This window comes from Bison bison, unplaced genomic scaffold (genome assembly GCF_000754665.1).
Source record: "Bison bison bison isolate TAMUID 2011002044 unplaced genomic scaffold, Bison_UMD1.0 scf7180017864228, whole genome shotgun sequence".
In the NCBI taxonomy this organism is placed as follows: Eukaryota; Metazoa; Chordata; class Mammalia; order Artiodactyla; family Bovidae; genus Bison; species Bison bison.
This window is the reverse complement of record NW_011494800.1, coordinates 2,785,656-2,805,994: the sequence shown is the minus strand read 5'-3', so window position 1 is coordinate 2,805,994 and position 20,339 is coordinate 2,785,656. Positions and strand designations below refer to the sequence as shown.

General features: G+C 37.1%; 1 protein-coding gene across 1 annotated transcript in view; it reads right to left on the bottom strand.

The window, feature by feature from the left end:
• Positions 1–671: 671 nt before the first annotated feature.
• The window catches only part of FGF5 (fibroblast growth factor 5), a 21,613-nt gene continuing 1,945 nt past the window's right edge, over positions 672–20,339 (bottom strand). The window contains exons 3-4 of the mRNA XM_010845904.1: positions 13,466–13,569; positions 672–1,019 (exon numbers count right to left, since the gene is read on the bottom strand). Of these exons, the coding sequence (XP_010844206.1) occupies positions 672–1,019; positions 13,466–13,569 (452 nt within the window). The remainder of the gene's footprint in view (positions 1,020–13,465; positions 13,570–20,339) is intronic.

Genomic DNA, 20,339 nt, shown 5'->3' with positions numbered 1-20,339 from the left:
ACAAACACAAGCTGAGCCTTTAGTGCTGTTGAAGAGAATTTAAACATTTTAAGATGTAAAATTAAACTTACATGATCTGAGGTATGGTAGAAAAACAATCATAATAAAAATTAAAAGTGCAATGAATGAGAACAATGAAAAAGAAATCCACATGTTAAAAATGGTCTATAAACATATTTATAATTCATAAACTGCATTAAAATGGTTGTTTCATATCTTATCAATTAGAAATAATAAAAGTAAGAAAATATGCTCAATGCAGAGGTACTTTAAAAAAAAATCTAATAAAATACTTTTATCTCCATCAAAATATTCTTTGGAAACCAAAAATAAAAATGTATCATGTATGTTTTCTTCAGGTTGATCTGTAAAAGTCAGAAAAATACATAGTCCCCACTGTTGAACTTTCCAAAAAAGAATCCCTGTATGCACCAAGCATAAAGCAAAAGGCTTTATGTCGTCGTGAACTCCCTATATTGGTACAAAGAATTCCAGTTCAGTTACTATCAGAAAACATTTTTGTTTCAGTCAAGCTGAAACAAATGACCTGACTTCAATACAGTGTAGTGTATAGCTGAAGCTGTGTCCAAGAAGTTGTCTTCAGAGCACTGAGGACAGCTGCAGAAACTCCTGAGGAGACTCCATGGTTTCTCACAAAACCAAAGTAAGTCTTAACCAAAGCGAAACTTGAGTCTGTATTTCACGGTGTTAGGACTTCTCCGAGGTGCGGAAAGGGGAACCTTTGGCTTGACGGGATTAGGTGGCTTTTTCTTTTCGGGAACAGTAACTGTGAAAGAAAGTTCCGGCTGCTCCGATTGCTTGAATCTTGGCAGAAAGTGGGTAGAGACGTGCTGAGGTTTAACCCGGGGGCTACAGCCCCGTTTAGCCTTCCCCCTCTTGTTCAGGGCCACGTACCACTCCCGCCCCGTCTTTTCAGTTCTGTGTATCGCGGAGGCATAGGTATTATAGCTGTTTTCTTGAAATCGCTCCCTGAACTTGCAGTCATCTGTAAATTTGGCCTAGAGGAAAAAAAAAAAGAAGAGGAGGAGGAAATTCAAGCAATGATAATATTTTCAGCATGTAATATAAAGAAGTCTTTATAGAAGACTATAAAGAAAAACAAGAATTCCACTGGCCCCTGCACTCCGACTCCATTCTCTTTATAAAGACACATTTGCCTCTTTTAAAGTTGCTTTAAAATTACTATTTTCATTTCTATATTCCTACTTCATTCATCTTTGTAATGCTGGTGGTTTACTACGAATTACACAATTGTGAAATAATATCAGTGTATATTAAAATAACAGGAATTCAATATATTTAAATTCTGTTGCTCTTTTTAACATACATTGAAAATTTTAGTTAAAAATTTAACTTTTAACGTAAGATTTTCCCCCTCCTAAACCATCAAGAAAGTAAATAGTACTATATTACTAAGAAAAAATTGCCTGGTAAAACATGAATTCATTCAGAGAAATGGGGTCATGTTATCCTTTGAAACAAGAATACAGTTTTCAGTCTCATCTGTGTGCTTCCTGGTGCTTAGAAAGGGGTAGCATATGGCCCTATTAATATTGCATGTGTTAAGAGTTCTTTAGCAAAAAATTCATCTTCACACAGTGATACAGGAGAGTCTATTTGATGCCAGGAAGAAAAAAATTACCTTTTGGAGTCACTAGCAACACTTCAGGCAGATATCACTCTCTCTTTCCCTCTACACACACACACACACACACACACACACACACACACCTGCCCTTGAAAATGCTCACAGAACAGTGGAATAAGCAAAGAAGTAGACATTCATCATGGTGCAGTTTGATAAATGGAATTATGATAGTGGTATGCAGAGGGTACAAGGCATCTAAAAGGATAGAGGTGGCAGCGAAGAGGGCAGGAAGGTCTTCCCAGAAAGTGACTTTTGAGCTGAGTCTCAAAGTACAATGAGATAATAGTAATCAGGTGACATGAGAGGTTTTTCAGGGAACAGCAACGGTGTGTTCACAGGTCATCAGGAAGCTACTATAAGTTGTTCGATGTGACTTTCACTTAGGATGCATAGAGAAAGGACCCAGAGATAAAGATGACAAAGTAGGCCAGTACCAGCTCTGAAAAGGCTCAGTGTGCCGTACTGAGGAAGTTGAATGAACACAGCATAGGAAAAGAGCGCGAGATGGTGCCAAATAGACCTACAATCAAATGCTAGTTCTGCCAATTGAGTTCTTAGCTTTAGGCTCCTTGTTCACAATACGTGCAGCCACAAGGCTATTGTGAGAATCAAAATATTTTTCTAGGAAAAGGATCTGGAGTTTAGCTTTCATCAAATACAAAAGAGTCCATAACTCCCAAAGAAGGAGAATTCCCTATCCTGGACTAGGTTTCACAATTTCAGGGAGGACCATTTGTACAAACGTCTTGGGCTTTGGAATACTAAGGATCTTGACCCATATATATGAACACTAAATACCAACTCTAGTATTCTTCCCTGGGAAATCCCATGGACAGAGGAGACCAGCAGGCTACAGTCCACGGGGTTGAAAAAAGAGCTGGACATGAATTAGTGACTAAACAACTACATATATATTATATATATAAAATATATATTTGTTTACATATATAATTCTTTATATATCATAGAGGTTCCATCAGTTCAGTTCAGTTCAGTCGTTCAGTCCGACTCTTTGCAACTCCATGAATTGCAGTACACCAGGCTTCCCTGTTCATCACCAACTCCCAGAGCTTGCTCAAACTCATGTCCATTGAGTTGGTGATGCCATCCAACCATCTCGTCCTCTGTCATCCCTTTTCCTCCTGCCTTCAATCTTTCCCAGCATCAGGGTCTTTTCAAATAAGTCAGTTCTTTGCATTAGGTGGCCAAAGTACTGGAGTTTCAGCCTCAGCATCAGTCCTTTCAATGAATATTCAGGACTGATTTCCTTTAGGATGGACTGGTTTGATCTCCTTGCAGTCCAAGGGACTCTCAAGATTCTTCTCCAACACCACAGTTGAAAAGCATCAGTTCTTTGGTGCTCAGCTTTCTTTATGGTCCAACTCTCACATCCATACGTGACTACTGGAAAAACCATAGCTTTGACTAGGCGGACCTTTGTTGGCAAAATAATGTCTCTGCTTTTTAATATGCTCTGCTTCAGTTCCACACTGGAACTAACAGTCCTCTAGTTTCCTTGCTTCTCTAATAATATCAAGCTTTCTTCTGCAGTACAGATCCCAACCTTGTAATCTGGAAGTCTGAACACTGCAAAACAATCTACATATACCTACTGTTGATGGCCACATAGAATTTTTGAGTTTTGAAAGGTACTGACAATATCAGAAGACAACCGATCTCAGAGTATTTCCAATAGCACATTTATCTTACACATGACAGTCTACCTAAGTTATTTACATTCGAGTGTAGAGTGTAGTTCAGTCAAAAAGCTCTTTATCTGAGGACTCTGATACTATGTATCTGAGAATCTGCCTACTGGCAATTTCTTTGACTGGGTCTTTAGCAGGCTATAATCTAGTGTTTTAAAGAACCATTGTCTATGGCTTTCTCTCATCACATCCTAACCTACTGGCCCATACCTAGGACAAGGGTGCTATGCTGACATTCCTTTAGAAGAGGAGACATTTATTGTTCTTATTGGCTTTCCATTAAAAAGGCTTTCTTACAAACCAAACATAGATTTGTCAACTTAGCTCTTAAAAGGACATCAGTGCTCTCCCATTCAATTAGATAATCTCAAAGTTTTATTGTAAAATAAAAACTATAGTCATGTGGTAAAAGAAGAGGGCTGCAGAGGAGGAGATGGTTGGATAGTGTCACCGACTCAATGGACATGAACTTGGGCAAACACTGGGAGACAGTGAGAGACAGGGAGGCCTGGTGTGCTGCAGTCCACGGGGTGGAAAAGAGTCAGATACAACTTAGCAACTGAACAACAGCAATAGTCTTCTGGAATATTTTCTGCTACATAAATGGACAAGCATTTTAGAAAGGTGTGGAAGATTTCATTAAAGAACAGTGGCACATATATTCATCCTGCCTCAGATTTTTTTTCTTAAAATATGTCTGAATAACATTTCTAATGTACAGTACATTATACTTTGACTTGACTTCTACCCCAGTTTCACACACACACAAAAATCATTTTCCTGAAATAAAGACAGCAGTGATTACTTAATTCAATTTTGACAAATTTTTTAAAAGTGTTGGCACCCCACTCCAGTACTCTTGCCTGGAAAATCCCATGGATGGAGGAGCCTGGTAGGCTGCAGTCCATGGGGTCGCTAAGAGTCGGACACGACTGAGCGACTTCACTTTCACTTTTCACTTTCATGCACTGGAGAAGGAAATGGCAACCCACTCCAGTGTTCTTGCCTGAAGAATCCCAGGGATGGGGGAGCCTGGTGGGCTGCCATCTCTGGGGTCGCACAGAGTCGGGCACAACTGAAGCGACTTAGCAGCACTGTATAATTTAACCTTTTTCTCCTAACAGTGTCAATGAAAATAAAGAAGAAACCTGTATTTTTTTTTTAATTGATGTGACCAACAGACACATACATACACACACCTAACCTATAGCAATACTGTCCCTAAAATTATTGCATCTAAAAACTTTCTCCCTCTCCCCCTCCTCTGCTCAAGATTCATGTTCTTTCTTAAGAGAAGCCTTTACCAGGATGACTGTTCATGCTCTAGGTCTTTCAAGGGGCACTTAATTGTCACATGGGGTATAGAGATAGAATTCTGAGGACCCACACACTACTTGTAGGCCCTTAGCCATTCCAAACTTCACACTGAAACAGAAGCAAAGGCAGTCAGACTGTTTTGGTTTTCTTAATTGACTTCTAATTTAATGTTTTGTCTGAAAAATTCTTCCAGCTACGATGGAACAGAATCATTTGAAATGAACATTTCAGTGATTTTTTTTCATCAGGGGATCTAGTTTCTTCTGGAGAAACTGACTGTTCCTATCAATATTCCTGGCCCTTTTCAGACAAGATGGGAACCCCAAGCAGTGCATGAAAGTGAAAGTGAAGTCGCTCAGTCGTGTCTGACTCTTTGTGACCCCTGTGGACTGTAGCCCACCAAGCTCCTCCATCCATGGGATTCTCCAGGCAAGAATACTGGAGTGGGTTGCCAGTTCCTTCTCCAGGGGATCTTCCCAACCCAGGGATTGAAGCAGACGCTTTAACCCCTGAGCCACCAGGGAAGCAGTGCATGGCTATCCTTAATGTTACTCATTAAACATCTCTATAGCAGAGTCATCAAGCAGCAGAATTATTTAAATGTACATTTGCCATTATACAATTTTAGATAATAAATCTACCAGGCTAAGTTTAACCTTTGAAATTCTTTTGGAATTATAAAAACTCCTTTAGCAAAATATATACTTTTAAAATAATAGAGCTGTGGTGTTCTGTGATAACCTCAAGGGATGGGATGTGGGGGTGGGAGGGAGTCTCAGGAGGGAGAAGATTCATGTATATTTATCGCTGACTCATGTTGTTTTATAGCAGAAACCAACACAACATTGTAAAGCAATCATCCTCCAACCAAAAACTTAAAAAATAAATAAAAGAACTGGATTATTTCCCTAGAAAAAGTGAAGTCAACATAAAGACTTTATCTACAGTTCAGGTGTGAAGTAGAGAGGTGAATCAGATTTCAAATAAGCTACTGAAAACAGAACACACATCACCTTCATCCTACCACCATCAGTCACTACAACAAAACCAATCATTAACATGTTCATAAAGAACCCCTATCTTTGTTTCTAATTCATTATTTTCTGAATTTATTCAATAGATGTTTATTGACTATCTATCACATCCCAGACACTGCTGGTTGCCATTTTTACAAAGAAAGACAATTTAATATGGTTCTGCCTGTGTTCTTTGTTGACTTAAATTATCTGTGTTTTTCTCTTTAATTTCTCCTTGATTTTGCAAGTGTAAAAATAAGTTACAGTCAACAAGCCATAACTGCAAAATTAAAATGAAATGTTTAAATTGGCTGATTTCTACATAATTTAAAATAGTCTTAATTGACAGAACAAATAAAAACTAAATTACACTACTTTTGCTTGAAACTATGGAAATAATTCAGAGGTGGGGCAACACAGTGCTGTTAAATAAAACAAGAATTTTGGGCTTAGGAGAACACTTTGCTTTGATTCTACTCATCTCCTCACAGGGAGAGGGCACACAGTGGATATTTAAAAGAAAAATCAAATTCAGTTCAAAGAAAGTAATATTCCACAAAAGAACAAGTCTGCTTAATTGAAATCTGAAGGTCAATTAAACCAGAGAATTCTTTCTGAAACAATATTTTTAAAAAACTTTCTAAAACCTTTTAATATAGTTTTTTTCTTAGTCAACATGCTCTAAGATGATTGAGAATCTTATAGCAAGGGAGCTGAGGGCATGTTAATAGGGTCCCAATTCTCATTATGTGCCACTATCAAAGTAAATATATGATGTATGAAAGAGATGTATAAAGAGGATTGAATTCAGGCTAATAGCAAAGCCCTGGAGTATAAACCCTCGAGTCTGTGGGGTATTTAATCAATTTTAATTCTTTATTTCACTTTTTATTTGATTTGCCTCTTGCAAAACTTTATAAAGTTAAGTAATAAATACAAATAATTAAAATGTTGTCGAAGGCTATATAATATTTTAAATCATTAAACTATTCTTATAGACTGTAATCAACGCAGTTATAGACCAAATTGTGCTCTAAACAACACTTTCTTGCTGCCTGCATCCCTACTTCCGGTTCCTCTATGTTCCTTCAGTGTGTTTTGGTTCCCAGTACTACCCATGCCAATGGGACTGCCCAGGTCAGGTGCCCTAAGCCCAGGCTGTTTTGTACGGTTGCGCAGGATGTTCCCAGCACAAAAGTACCAACCTTCGGTAGTGAGTGAAAGCCGAAAGCCAGACCCTGTTCCAACTGCTCCCAAGCAGAGAACTCCAGAACAGGGCAGCACGCACCCTGAAGGTGGCCTCCTACTCTTCACAAGTATTGTATGGGTCAGTTGTAGGCAAGCCGTGCCATCTCCAGAGCTTGGCCATATTTCCTGCTTAGCAATCTCTAATCTGGCCATTCTGTATCTCAATACTTCATGCTGAGCAATCAAGGGAATATATGTGAGTGCTCAGGCATGAGTTCTCAGTCCCTTAGTCATGTCTGACTCTTTGTAACCCAGTGGACTGTAGGCTGCCAGGCTCCTCTGTCCACGGGATTTCCCAGGCAAGAATACTGGAGTGGGTTGCCCTCTCCAGGGGAATCTTCCTGACCTAAGGATCAAACCCAGGTCTCCTGCATTGAATCAGATTCTTTACCGTCTGAGTCACCTTGCTCAAAAGAGCTGGGCTATTGAGGCCAGGTGTTTTACGTATATTATTTCATTCTCACATAATTCCACAACTATTAGGATGCTATTATCTGATTTTCCAGCCAGAAAAATAAAGAAACTAGTTCCTCTAAATCCCCACATTTACCAAATGCCAAGGTAAGCCTAAGACTTAAATCTCATCTACTGAATCCTAGATTCAAGCTCTTTCAGTAACAACGAGCAAATCCAAGGGCATCTCCTAGGCTTCTGTACAGTACTACCTTGCCCTAAAGTTGCTCCATGTTAAAATACTGATAAAAACAAGTGCCACTCCCCAAGCCACCGGAGATATAGAACACCATCTCTCACTTTAGGCTGAAATGGATCTCCGAAGCTACAAGTCAATTCATTACATGTAATTTTCCTCAATAAAATAGAGCTTCAGTGTTGGAAAGATCCCCTAGAGGAAGGCATGGCAACCTACTCCAGTATTCTTGCCTGGAGAATCCCCATGGACAGAGGAGCCTGGAAGGCTACAGTCCATGGGGTCCCAAAGAGTCGGACACGACTGAGCACAGCACAACCAGATAAACATAGTGTGAAATTAAGGGAAAACTGACATTTACTGCAAAGGTAGAATCCTGAACCCATTTTTTTTTTTTAGCCTGAGTTACTAGGTACTCAATTTTACTGTGTAAATTGAAAGTTCTTAGAAGATGGGGGTGCTTCCCAGGCGGCGCTACTGGTAAAGAACCTGCCTGCCAATGTAGGAAACATAACAGACAGGGGTTTGATCCTTGGGTTAGGAAGATACCCTGGAGAAAGGCATGGCAACCCACTCCAGTATTGTCGCCTGGAGAATCCCACGGACAGAGGAGGGGGCGGGCTACAGTCCATATAGTCCCAAAGAGTCGTACATGACTGAAGTGACTTAGCACAGCACAACACAGAGGATAAGGGAAGTTTCTATTCAATTCCTTTACAGAGGCCAATAAATTATTTTTTTAATGATGATGATAGCCATCACTCAAACCTTCATTTCTCCTTTCAATAAACATGCCCAGCTCTGGGGCTGCGGACTCCTCCTCACTCTGCCCCCAGCTCAGGAAGTCCAGTCCAGACTCTCATCCTGGGCAAGCCAGCTGGCACCCTCTGAAACCAAGAAAGGAGGCTTTTCTAGTCCTTGCTCAGGGCTGATCAAGCATACATTCCATGCCTGTTTCGTAAACTCTGCAATTAGCTTTCCTTCCAAGCATGATCCCCTAAAACCCTGAGAAACAAAAATAATTCCACCACATGCTTCTTTCTGTATGTTTAAAATAAGCTAAAATGTTTTCCCCCAACAACCAATGGGTGATCACGTATAGTTTATGAAAAGGCTGACAAATTCATGATAACCACTTTTTCTAAGATTTAGATTTTTAAGGGAAAAAAACACGATGCACGAGAAGGATCTTAAAAAGTTATGAGATTATGACCATTGGAAATCCTTGCTTTCAAATTAAGTTCCTTGGGAAAAGGAAAACCCAGGACATAAGAGGCTACTGTATGCAAGACGAGTTGGGACCTAAAGAAAAGAACAAAAAGGCCAATAAAGAATGCGATTTGAGGCTGGTCTAAATATCCAAGGGGGTCACAGCTGCCTGACCCCAAAATCAGAAAGAGGAGAGAGGGGATATAGGATCATGAAACAGCTGCCTGAGAGCAAATTCAGGAAGATCTCTTCTAACATTAAATGCTGAATACTTTCCAGGAACTATTCTAAGTGTTTTATATGTATTATCTCATTTAAAATGCTCCACTATCACCCTGTATTGTTAGTTTAATTTTCTTCCTTTTACAGCTGATAAAGCCAAGGAATAGAAAGATTAAGTAAAACAATACGGTTTAAGAAGAATGACACAATTTAACTACCAGACTCAAGATCTCCCTCTCTTACATCCAGACCCATCTCAGATAAATCCAGGAAGGCACCGTATATGAGACTCTGGATAAAGACAAGCAACCTGAGAAGAGAGCAAGAACAGAGTGAGGAGGGAGCATGAACAGACAGGGAGGCAGAGAGAGACCGAAAGAGAAGGGTGCTCAGCCTCACCTAGTACCTCAGCCTGGGAGTAAGTGGATAAAGTACAGAGGCCACAGAGAAGGCTCTGACTAACCCTCAGGGTCTTGGGGAAACAATTACCTCATGCTTCTCTCAATGATTCTCAAGGCATCTTTAGAAGAAGACCAGACACCTTCCTCCTTGCAACGGCTGCTGAAAAAAAACCTGCACACTAGGGATCTGACTGCATTGTCTATTTAGGGTCTTCCAGTTAAAGGTCCAGAGAAGGCAATGGCACCCCACTCCAGTACTCTTGCCTGGAAAATCCCATGGACAGAGGAGCCTGGTAGGCTGCAGTCCATGGGGTCGCTACAGTCAGACACGACTGAGAGACTTCACTTTCACTCTTCACTTTCACGCATTGGAGAAGGAAATGGCAACCCACTCCAGTGTTCTTGCCTGGAGAATCCCAGGGACGGGGGAGCCTGGTGGGCTGCCATCTATGGGGTCACACAGAGTCAGACACGACTGAAGCGACTTAGCAGCAGCAGCAGCAGCAGTTAAAGGTCTGAATCGGAGCTGCGTGGAGATTAATATGAGTGTGTTGGTTGACTGAGTGCACAGAGCAGAGCACACTGAGATGGCTGAAGTCCAGATAAAACTTCTCTTACAGAATTAACAAACTTAGCACACAAAGGAGGTCAGCATAAATGTTGCCTAAACCTGAGCTTTCTGGGCTGATAATACTGTTCACCATCTTCGTGTCCACTGACCATGAAGCATTTTCTGAAAGATTTTCTGTGAATAAAACAGATCTCCTTTTTCTTCCGGGAGTACATCCTAAAAGAGGTTCCCGATGCAGCTCCTCATCACACTGAATGACCAACATTTAGAAAACAGTGTGATAAGTTTCATGGTGCACACGTCTCCTCCTTTCTAGACTTTAAAATCAGGTACAGGAGACACAGAAGTAGATGGGGGAAAAAGATCCTCCCAAAGAGCTTGGAATGAGAGAGAAAGAGAGAGAAGAAAGCAAAAATAGTCTAAGGATGAACCACAGTATTCACTCTTTAAAATGTAGCATAAAAATATTATTAAAACATGCAACTATTAATTTCCATAAAATAATAGCTGAAAATAGTGTAAATAGTTCCAAATGAAACAAAATATCTTCTTTCGAGCTACCTTTTCCATACCAAGCATTATAGCATTTAAATGCAGAGAGAATTTTTAAAGCATGTTATTCTGGTTCAAGTTTTTGTTAACTGTGGTAACTTAGGAAAATATTTAACATCTCTGACTGAGACTGTTGCCTCACCTAACCAGGTAATGAGAGAATGTGAGTGAAAAAACTTTGAAAGAAATATACAGATATTTTATCTCTACCTAGCAACTAATTTGTAATAGTCTGATTGTTACTATATAAAACAAGAAAAATCTACTATAATCCATGAATATTTCTCGACATACTATGGGTTTACTTTCCCCAGAATTATATGACTACTTTACATTTATAGTTCACACTTTGTAAATAGAACCCCAAAGTTACTCTTCATTAATTTAAAATTTTTCCGGTTTTATTGAGATACAATTGACATACAACACTGTGTAAGTTTAAGATATACAACATGACGATTTTATATAGCTATTTTTTGAAATGATTATAAAGTTACTCTTTAAATGGCTCTGCACAATTATTAATTTAAAGCAACTCACTTAATTATATATTTAATCTTGAAAGTGTAAGGCATTTTAGCCTTTTTAGTGGTGATGAAACTTTGCAAAAGTCAAACTAAATCAAATAATTATATTTAAAGTTATAAGAACAATTTTTCAACATGTTTAACTAGTAACTAAAAAGAAGAAGGAAATCAACTGGCATATAACTAATAAACATTAGGGCTAATACTATACCTAAATTCAACTTCCTCAAAAATAATTCACTTTATAATCTAATTAGGTGTCTATCGAGAGAATAATAAAAGCTCAAATAAGAGACAGTGGGCTTGGACAATTGGTTTTTAAAAAATTCACATAATCATAGGGCTTAATTTTTTATCTTCAATTCAGCTCAAAGTCATCAGAATGACTTTTATATCAAAGAGCTTCAATGAGTGACAAGAGCAAGGCTTGCTTTGTACTGTTTAAAAGTCATTACTCCATGAAATAACTTTTAGCCTGCCAAGATGAGAAAGAATAACAGATGCTGTTTTTGCATTATCTGCATTATTTCAGCCAGCCTTCCTTAGACATTTGGGTCAAGTTTCTGGAAATTTGTTACTTGCATTTGACAGAGGAATCATGTATCCTAACCTCTCAGTGTGACCTTTCTAATTGGCATCCATTTGTAATACTTTGCTTGCTGCGACAATTATCCTTAAGCTGGCCCAAGGTAGTCTATTTTTTGCATATGCTAAGGCTTGAATCAGAATATTTTAAAAATTAAGATTTTCACCCAAAATAAGCAAACCAATAACAGAAAATTTTTTTCAGGAATTGCATATTATTATAATGCTTAGAGTTTGAAGGTGTTTCAATCTTTAATGACCAAAGTAGATCGAAGAAAAGTTATTCAGTGCAGAAGCATTTGATGATTCTTTTCCATTCTGTGTGTGGATTTTTAGAACATCTTTTTAAAAATAAAATGGCATGTCCTGCTTTCCACAGAACTTTGCCCCTTAAAATAGGTTATAAACCAGAGCAATTATTTTATGAATATTGTAATTTGCTAGAATAAAATAATCTGCTCAGAAAATGAGATAAGTAAATCTAGTTATAACTCTTGCAATGGATGATTGAAGAGGTTAACAAAGATTTAATAAACTGAGATTATAGTAGTTTATTGTATTTAAATTTGAATTATCTAATAATAGGTAATATTTATTGAGCACTTACATTGTACCTAATATTGTTCTAAAAAGCTTTGTATATATTATCTCATTTAATCCCCAAATAACTGTAGAAATAGCTTCAGTTTTATGATCTCCTTCAAAAGCTATTAACAAGCCACCTTTAGATGCTAGAGAAAGGAAAACAAAGTCTTAAACAGTAAACCAAGTGAAATTCTCTTTCAATTTTTTAAAAGTCTGTAAAGCAGAAATCATAATTAGTAAGTTTCAATTGACTGCGCTCGATTAAAACTTCCTATATACTTTGAAAACTGGGAGTCATATTTCTCCAATTTAATAAGAATTAAAGTGAATAAGGATTAAAGGAGTAGCTTTAAAGAAGAACTGCTTTTTAAAATGATTTAGTGTGACAAAATAGTACACCACAGACAAAGCATAAATAACTTTAAGGGCTGTGCATACACACTAATACTAATGAAAGAAACTCTCAACAGGAAAATTAAGCTAAATGTACTTTACTAACTTTAAAACATTTTAGTGTTTCCCAAGTAATGAGCATTTTCAGAACAAAGCGTAGAAATCTATAATTTATAAATTGATTACAAACTGCGTAACTAGTCCAAAAAAAGTGTTTACGAGTGCAGAATCAGTCTTCGTAGTTTTAAGAAGTAATTGTTTTTGATGTAACAAAAACTACAAGATGAAAATGTCTCAAATGAAATTTCTCTATTAAAGGTCAAAATCATCTCATTATTGGTTTCTTCCCACCATACTTATTAAAATAAATATGTTTTATTACTTAGACTCCATTTTTGACATAATAAGTAGCTTTTAAAATTAATAACATGATCTACTGGTTACACAATCACCATCAGTATGTAACTTTAAAATATAATATCGTATTTCCATAATGTTTCTCCTTACTTGGACCACTATTAAGACATAAATAATGACAATCACTTAGAGAATGCTTTTTTCAAATAAACTTATCCTTAAACCTTTTTGTGGATTCTATATTATCTTTTCAAATAAATAAAATATTTAAATTATTACTTACAAAAACACACACAATTCTCTTGGTTTAATGGACACATAATCTTATAAAAATGAAAAACATAAAGTTCTCTGGGCAAATTGTCTTATCTATCAATTTGGAAAATCACTCGTTCCATTTTACACATGTAAAATCTCTGTAACACCTTTAACAAATATAAAGTAGTTCTACTTACACTTGCATGGAGTTTTCCTTTTTTTGACATCGCTAAAAATTTGTTGCTGAAAACTCCTCGTATTCCTACAATCCCCTGAGACACAGCAAATATTTCCAAAATACCTAGGATGACAGAAATCCCAAAATAAAACACAGACTCCTCTATATATCATTGTGAAGATTTAAATTTCTACAGAGACTCTTTCCATTCCTTATTACTGTGATTTTTTTAAAAAGCATTGAACATCCTTGTTTATTGTGACATTTATTATGTAAAAGGAAAAAAAGGTTTAGCACTCAAGTATTCATTTAAAATGATAAATTTCAAGGTTCAAAATTTGCTTGTGCTTCATTAGCACTAATTTTTTCCTAAAATGATGTCACTATTCATAATCAGTGTTTGACAGAAGAATCTTTTCAAGTTCTAGAGAAATGGAAAAGACTGTTTAAAATGTTTTACAAAATAATTCTCATGCATTGTTGCTCGGTCAAAGATAAGACAGTCCATTGAATATTAAAGCACATACAACTGCACTCAAAATTAATATAAATCACTGGAAGCCTTGAAAACAATATTCAATGAAGTAAAAAATCCCTCTTCTCAAATGACCATAATTATAAAAGTACAAATCAATATATATCATACCCTATCATTTAGTGGTTGCTTATTTCAAGATTACACATAACAAGACATTGAAAGCACCATAGATAATTTGGGGTTGTTAGCTCAATGAAGTGTTTGATGGATTACGGTTTGAGACATCTTGCATTTTGAATGACTCTTCTGGAAAAAATCTCATGAGGTATTTTATTATGTTATCATTTATATTTGGTATTTCATAGTGAGAACTACCAAGTCTATGTCCCTCTGTCTCCTATAATAACTTGAAAGTTCACATCCACTGGGTCAAAAGAGTTGCACACTACAGTTCATAGGGTATTTTTAAGAAGCTGAAACTCATAGTCTGTATATAATTGGAATTCCTGCCTGTTTACCATAAACTCATATGTAATGCCATATGAACAAGAGAAAAGCATAGGGCTTTTTGTTAACTGCCTACATCAAATTGCAAAAATAAAAAAGATAAAATATTATTCATTAAAGCTATAAAGGGACCTGCCTTGGAAGAAAGGAAGGAAGCAAGTGGGAGTGGAAGGGAGAAGGAAAAAAAATCTCAATATTTCAATCTGTAGTATTTTGAGCATATATTCTAATTAGCATATTTCAATAGGACTCTGTTGAATAGGGAAGTTCATCAGATTTTCTTAACATAGTAATCTCCTCCTACAGTATTTGAAGTATATATAAAATTATTCAATATACAAGAAGCAGTGTATTGTGGATATACATGTATATAATACATACAAACACATATATGAGTATCTTTATAGAGCACTTAAATGTTGCATAATGTGACCTAATACCTATAACTGTAGCAAATCCTGCCACTTATTTATTCAACTTCATTTTTAAAAAATACTTGAACAGAAAGTTCATAGGGAAACTACTGTTCTTATGAATAAGTGTTCTTAGCCTGGAGTAAATAAAACACATCTCAAGAAAACTACCACTACCACTTTATTAGTGGGTGTTTCTTTAAAACGAACTCCCCCAAATCTAAAAACTATTGGAAAGGAATTACTTTTGCTTTCAGGAAAAAAAACTCCTAAAAAAAAAACCAAAACAACACTGTGTCTTAGAAATTTTTTTCTTCAAAATGTTTTCAAAATTCAATTTATAATAGATGTTATGATACAGACTGATTGTGATGCATATCCAAAGACTTAGAAGCATTATCATTTTATCAAATAGTAACAAAGCACACAGAATGCTTTGTAAAGATAAATTTACTACATAATGTAGTACAATAATAATATTATTAATAAAGCATGATTAGAATATCTGATGCAAAGTTATATTTCTATCAAAATTACAGGGTGATATTGAAAATAGCATTAATGATTTTTGATATTTCGGAGATGATAAATACAATTGAGAATACTATGTAGACATCTGTTAAAAAATGAGACAGGGAAAACACAAGAAATCATCTATGTGTAGAATGACAAATACAAAACAGACAATGTGGAGTTGGTAGAAAAGACTTGATTGTATGTTTCCCTCAATTAATGCCTGGCTCTTTACTGGTAAAGGCTTTCTGTATTATTGTCTGGAAAATCACCTGGTTTTGTAATCTATTGTGTATTAGTGGGGGGAAAAAATTCTCATTAATTCTCATGTGTTTGCAGGTTAACATTTAAGAGGTCAAGACAAAAGGGCTCTGTAAATATTTGTTTAATATTTTGTTTATATAACTGGCTTCTGACAACATATTGTATTTTTAAGAAAGACCCATTTTGACTCATTTCCCAATTGCATGTATATGTTATATAAAATTTGCATTGTAATAAATTTTAAATACGGGGAAGATGAAACAATATGTGTGAAAATGTTATTTTATTACATACTACATGGCTTCTTTTCTTATAAGTTCCAGTACAAAAAAATGATATATTGCCTGAGAATAAAAGGATTTTATAATTTTAAGAAAATTATATTTAATTGAAACCTTGAAAATATAATTCTGCAAAAATCATTCTATTTCAAGTTATGAAGAATGAAGGAAAGAAACAAGCTGAGATTAAATGAAATAATTGTTTTTTCAAAAGTTAACTTTGGTATGATGTTCTAAATTTTAATGTAATTATAGTGTACTATTGGGAACACTCGTAAGATTATAGTTTTAAAGTCATTTCAACAGTAATTTCACGATGTCTTTTTTCATAGAATATTGGAGTAGATTCTTCAGGCCCCACAATTCAACCTCTTTCCCCTCACCTGCCTAAAAAGATCACAGGCCTATTGATTTTTATGCCAAATCTCAATAACTCATTAAAGAATTCTAAGTGTTTTAAACCTATGTGCACTAAATCACATGTATATAAATTTCAGAAAGCATTTCTCTAAAATTGATTTTTTTTTCAATTTTAGTAATTTCCGCTTAGGAGTCAGCAATAATAAATTTGATGGGAATTTACAATTCCCATGGAAGCCCAAATGGTAGCCAGAAGAAAAACTGTGGAAGGCCAAGTGTCTCAGATTACAGTCAGTGAATGTTTGTAAGTTGGATTGTTTCTTTGATCATCTCACTACCTCTCTTCCTTTTCAGGATACTCCATGTGTACACATGTATGAATATATGTCTTAGTAATCTCCTGCTATTTTGGTCCTGCTGGGGGAATGGGAATGGCACCCCACTCCAGTACTCTTGCCTGGAAAATCCCATGGATGGAGGAGCCTGGAAGGCTGCAGTCCATGGGGTCGCTGAGGGTCGGACACGACTGAGCGACTTCACTTTCACTTTTCACTTTCATGCATTGGAGAAGAAAAAGGCAACCCACTCCAGTGTTCTTGCCTGGAGAATCCCAGGGACGGGGGAGCCTGGTGGGCTGCCATCTATGGGGTCGCACAGAGTCGGACACGACTGAAGTGACTTAGCAGCAGCAGCAGGGGGAATGGGAAAGAGAGAGAGATCAGTATAAATTAATTCACATTAAAGTACAAGTGACAATGTGTTATCTTTCCTAGGGTGCTCACATTTAAGAGGATCAAAAGTAAAAAGCAGTGTTAAATTGAAGGAATTATTCTCTGTTGGTGGAATTCTGGGATTGACATCTAGGTTGAAGGATGCAGGGATTCAGGGTCTCGCACTGCTTAATCTACTTACAAGCATTAGGTGTTCATTACAAAGTAAACTTATTCCCATAAGAAAATCTCTATCTAGATTTGTTCACTTAGTCCCCTCTAGAATTTTTAATACAGTAAGACTTTTATCAATGATGGTTGATACAGTTATGTAGACATCTCCCTTTTTTCTATTTTATCAGTGAATAAGATACACAAATATTCCATGTATTCAGAAGATTTCAACAGTGCATCTGAAAACTCTCAAAGATAAATCATTTAAAGCTGAAGTTTCTCTACTTGGCTTCACACAGCAACAAACATGATAAGTCATTATCAAATCTGAGTCTTGAAATCTGAGTTTAGCAGTCTTCATTAAGTTAGCAAATTTGCCACTTGAGTTTTTCCATATAGATTCTGGTTTATTTAGGCTTCAGGGACTATATAAAGGTTGACTGTGCATTAATATCAAGGTTGACAGTGAATTCAGATTTTTAAAAGCTAGCCAAAATAAATGACTGTAATCTCCATAATTTTATGTTAACGGTTAGTCTTTGTGTAGCTATAGCCTTAAGCTTTTGCTCCCTGAACTGACAGTTACTTGACTGCCTTTTCTTCAGTGGCCCAAGATAAGCCAACAGAAGCATTGTATTGAAATTAAACTTGAAAATGTAGAAATTAAAGGAAAGTTTTGTTTTCATTCAGTAGTGGAATTCTATCATCTATCCTGTCTTGCCCATCTTCATCCTTCCTTAGCATTTCCTATGATAAGAGTTTATGTGCAGTGAGCTTGATTCTTGTCTTTAAAACTTGGGATAACTCTTGTATGAGAAGCTAAGACTATATTAAGTGGTACACCTTAGCTAAACAAATTATATTTCAAGATCTATGGGAAATGTACTTTTGATAACAAAACAAAAAATATTCAGGGTTTTGGAAAATTTTTAATGTCAAATGATAGTCATGAAACATACATGCATATATATTTCTCTCTTCTGATAAACATTACAGAAAATTATGGAGTTTAGAAGAACCTGTTAGAATGCAGTTTCATGGCAGAGTTTTGACTCTTTACAGAGGTAACAAGCTGTGTCAGAATAATGTGTTTTCCATCACTGCTAACTCATAGACAGTAGAATTAGATGATGAGGTAAAACTGATGTATCCTCCATGGTTCTCATGGTCCAAGCTCTCTCAGCATCTCTTAAGAGATTTGGGCAAATGTTTCCTCATCTACTCCAACCAATAGTCCATAAACAACTCCTGTGTTTACATATGTATCAGGAAACCATCATGTGCTATCTTCAAAAAGGTCTATGACCAACTTCAATTAGCAGATCTTGTTTCTCTTTCACAGCTACTTAAAGACAGAGATTCATTTTAAACTTTCAAATTACATGCTGTCCTTTTAAACATGACATATTTTATAAATTCTTCATGGATCAACAGTAGCAAAATCTTATGATACAGTATAGGACATTCCAGACATCACAAAGCTGAAAATCACCATGATTTAAACAAATTATACTTTCCTCTGTGAGAAAATCCTATAGAAGGCAAAGGAAAAAAAAATCCCAACTAACCCAATATCAAGTAACCAGAATATCAAGCTTGCTGAGCTAGGTATCCTGTGTTGGGTACATGAACAAATGCATGAATGAATAAGTGAATTGATCGAAAGCCAAGCAAAAGATACAGACTAAACTGTGAAAGGCTGTTATAAACTGGAATGAATTAGGAAAGCGTTAAATTTCTTAGTTAAATTAAGAAAGTTTTATTTAGGCACTTTTATTTAGTTTTGCTTAAGAAACAAAGCAGCATTTTGTGTCTGTTCTTGTTAGATATCTTTCAAAGTGGATTTTAAAATAAAAGGTACCTTGGAAATAAATACCGGCCAATGTCTTCTTTAGCTGAATGTATTCTCTGTTGATCTGTTCTCATTTTCCCTTTCTCTACTTTTCTGTAACTTCCCCTCCAAAAGGCCTAAGCTGCAAAAAATCTTTGTCTCTTGTGGTTTCTTCCAAGAGAAGAGGGTAAATACTGTGGGAATGAGTCTGGTTTTCAGAGATTCCTAGCACACCAAAACCCGCTCCAACACCTCCTTTACCCACTCTGGGATCCAACCTGTGGCTCCTTGCAGGTTAGCTTTGAATCTTCCCTTGGGAACATAGAAGTCATTCTCTGTTGAGGCTGAGTTTGGGGATAAACTACAGGAAGAATGGGCTTCCCTGGTGGCTGAGTGGTAAAGAATCCACCTGCCAATGCAGGAGATGTGGATTTGACCCCTGAGTTGGGAAGATCCCTTGGAGAAGGAAATGGCAACCCACTCCAGTATTCTTGCTTGGGAAATATCATGGACAGAGGAGCCTGGTGGGCTACAGTCCATGGCATCTCAAAAGAGTCAGACACAACTTAGCTACTGAACAACAGGAAGAACAGAATAGAAACAGTGTTCCTGTAAGAGGAAGAGGGAAAGATTACCACAAGTGGGGAAATGAGCTCTGATGTCTGGTGGAAGGAGAGCTGGGTGGGACAAAATGAGGACAGATGGAAGTAACACTTGCTTAGACATAACATTTGCTTACCCTGAAATCTCCGGAAATTCCCCTTCACCCTAATTGACCTTGCCTTTTATCACCAAATATGGCGAGAAGTTTAACGAGTGCAATGAACCTTAAAACACAGAAGTAGGCCCCTCGGACTTTCCTGGTGATGCAGTGGATTAAGAGTTCACCTCCCAAAGCAGGGGACAGAGGATCAATCCCTGGTCCGGGAAGATTGCATATCCCCCTGAGCAACTAAGTCCTGTGCCTCAACTCCCGCCGCCCACACACTGCAACTAGTCAAGTCTGCACTCTGCAACTAGAGAAACACTGCAATCAGAAGCCCATGCACCACAAGGAAGGGTAGCCCGGGCTCCTGAAAGTACAGAAAGACTGCCACTGCAAGGAAGACCCAGCCAAAAATAAATACATTCTTTAAAAAAAAAAACAAAACAGTCCCCTCTGAAGAGCGTGTGGGAGGCCCTGGCATTCGCTAGGGCTGACGCGGAAGGCCCTCTCTGGGGTTCGGTGCTCCAAGCCACCTCACCACGGGCAGCACAGCAAGCTGAAGGCAGAGGCGGTAGGAGCAGTCAGGGGCAAGGGGCAGGCGTGGACGCGCTCGCGTTCCACTTCCCGCCTCCTGAACTCCCAAGAGAGAGCTTGCC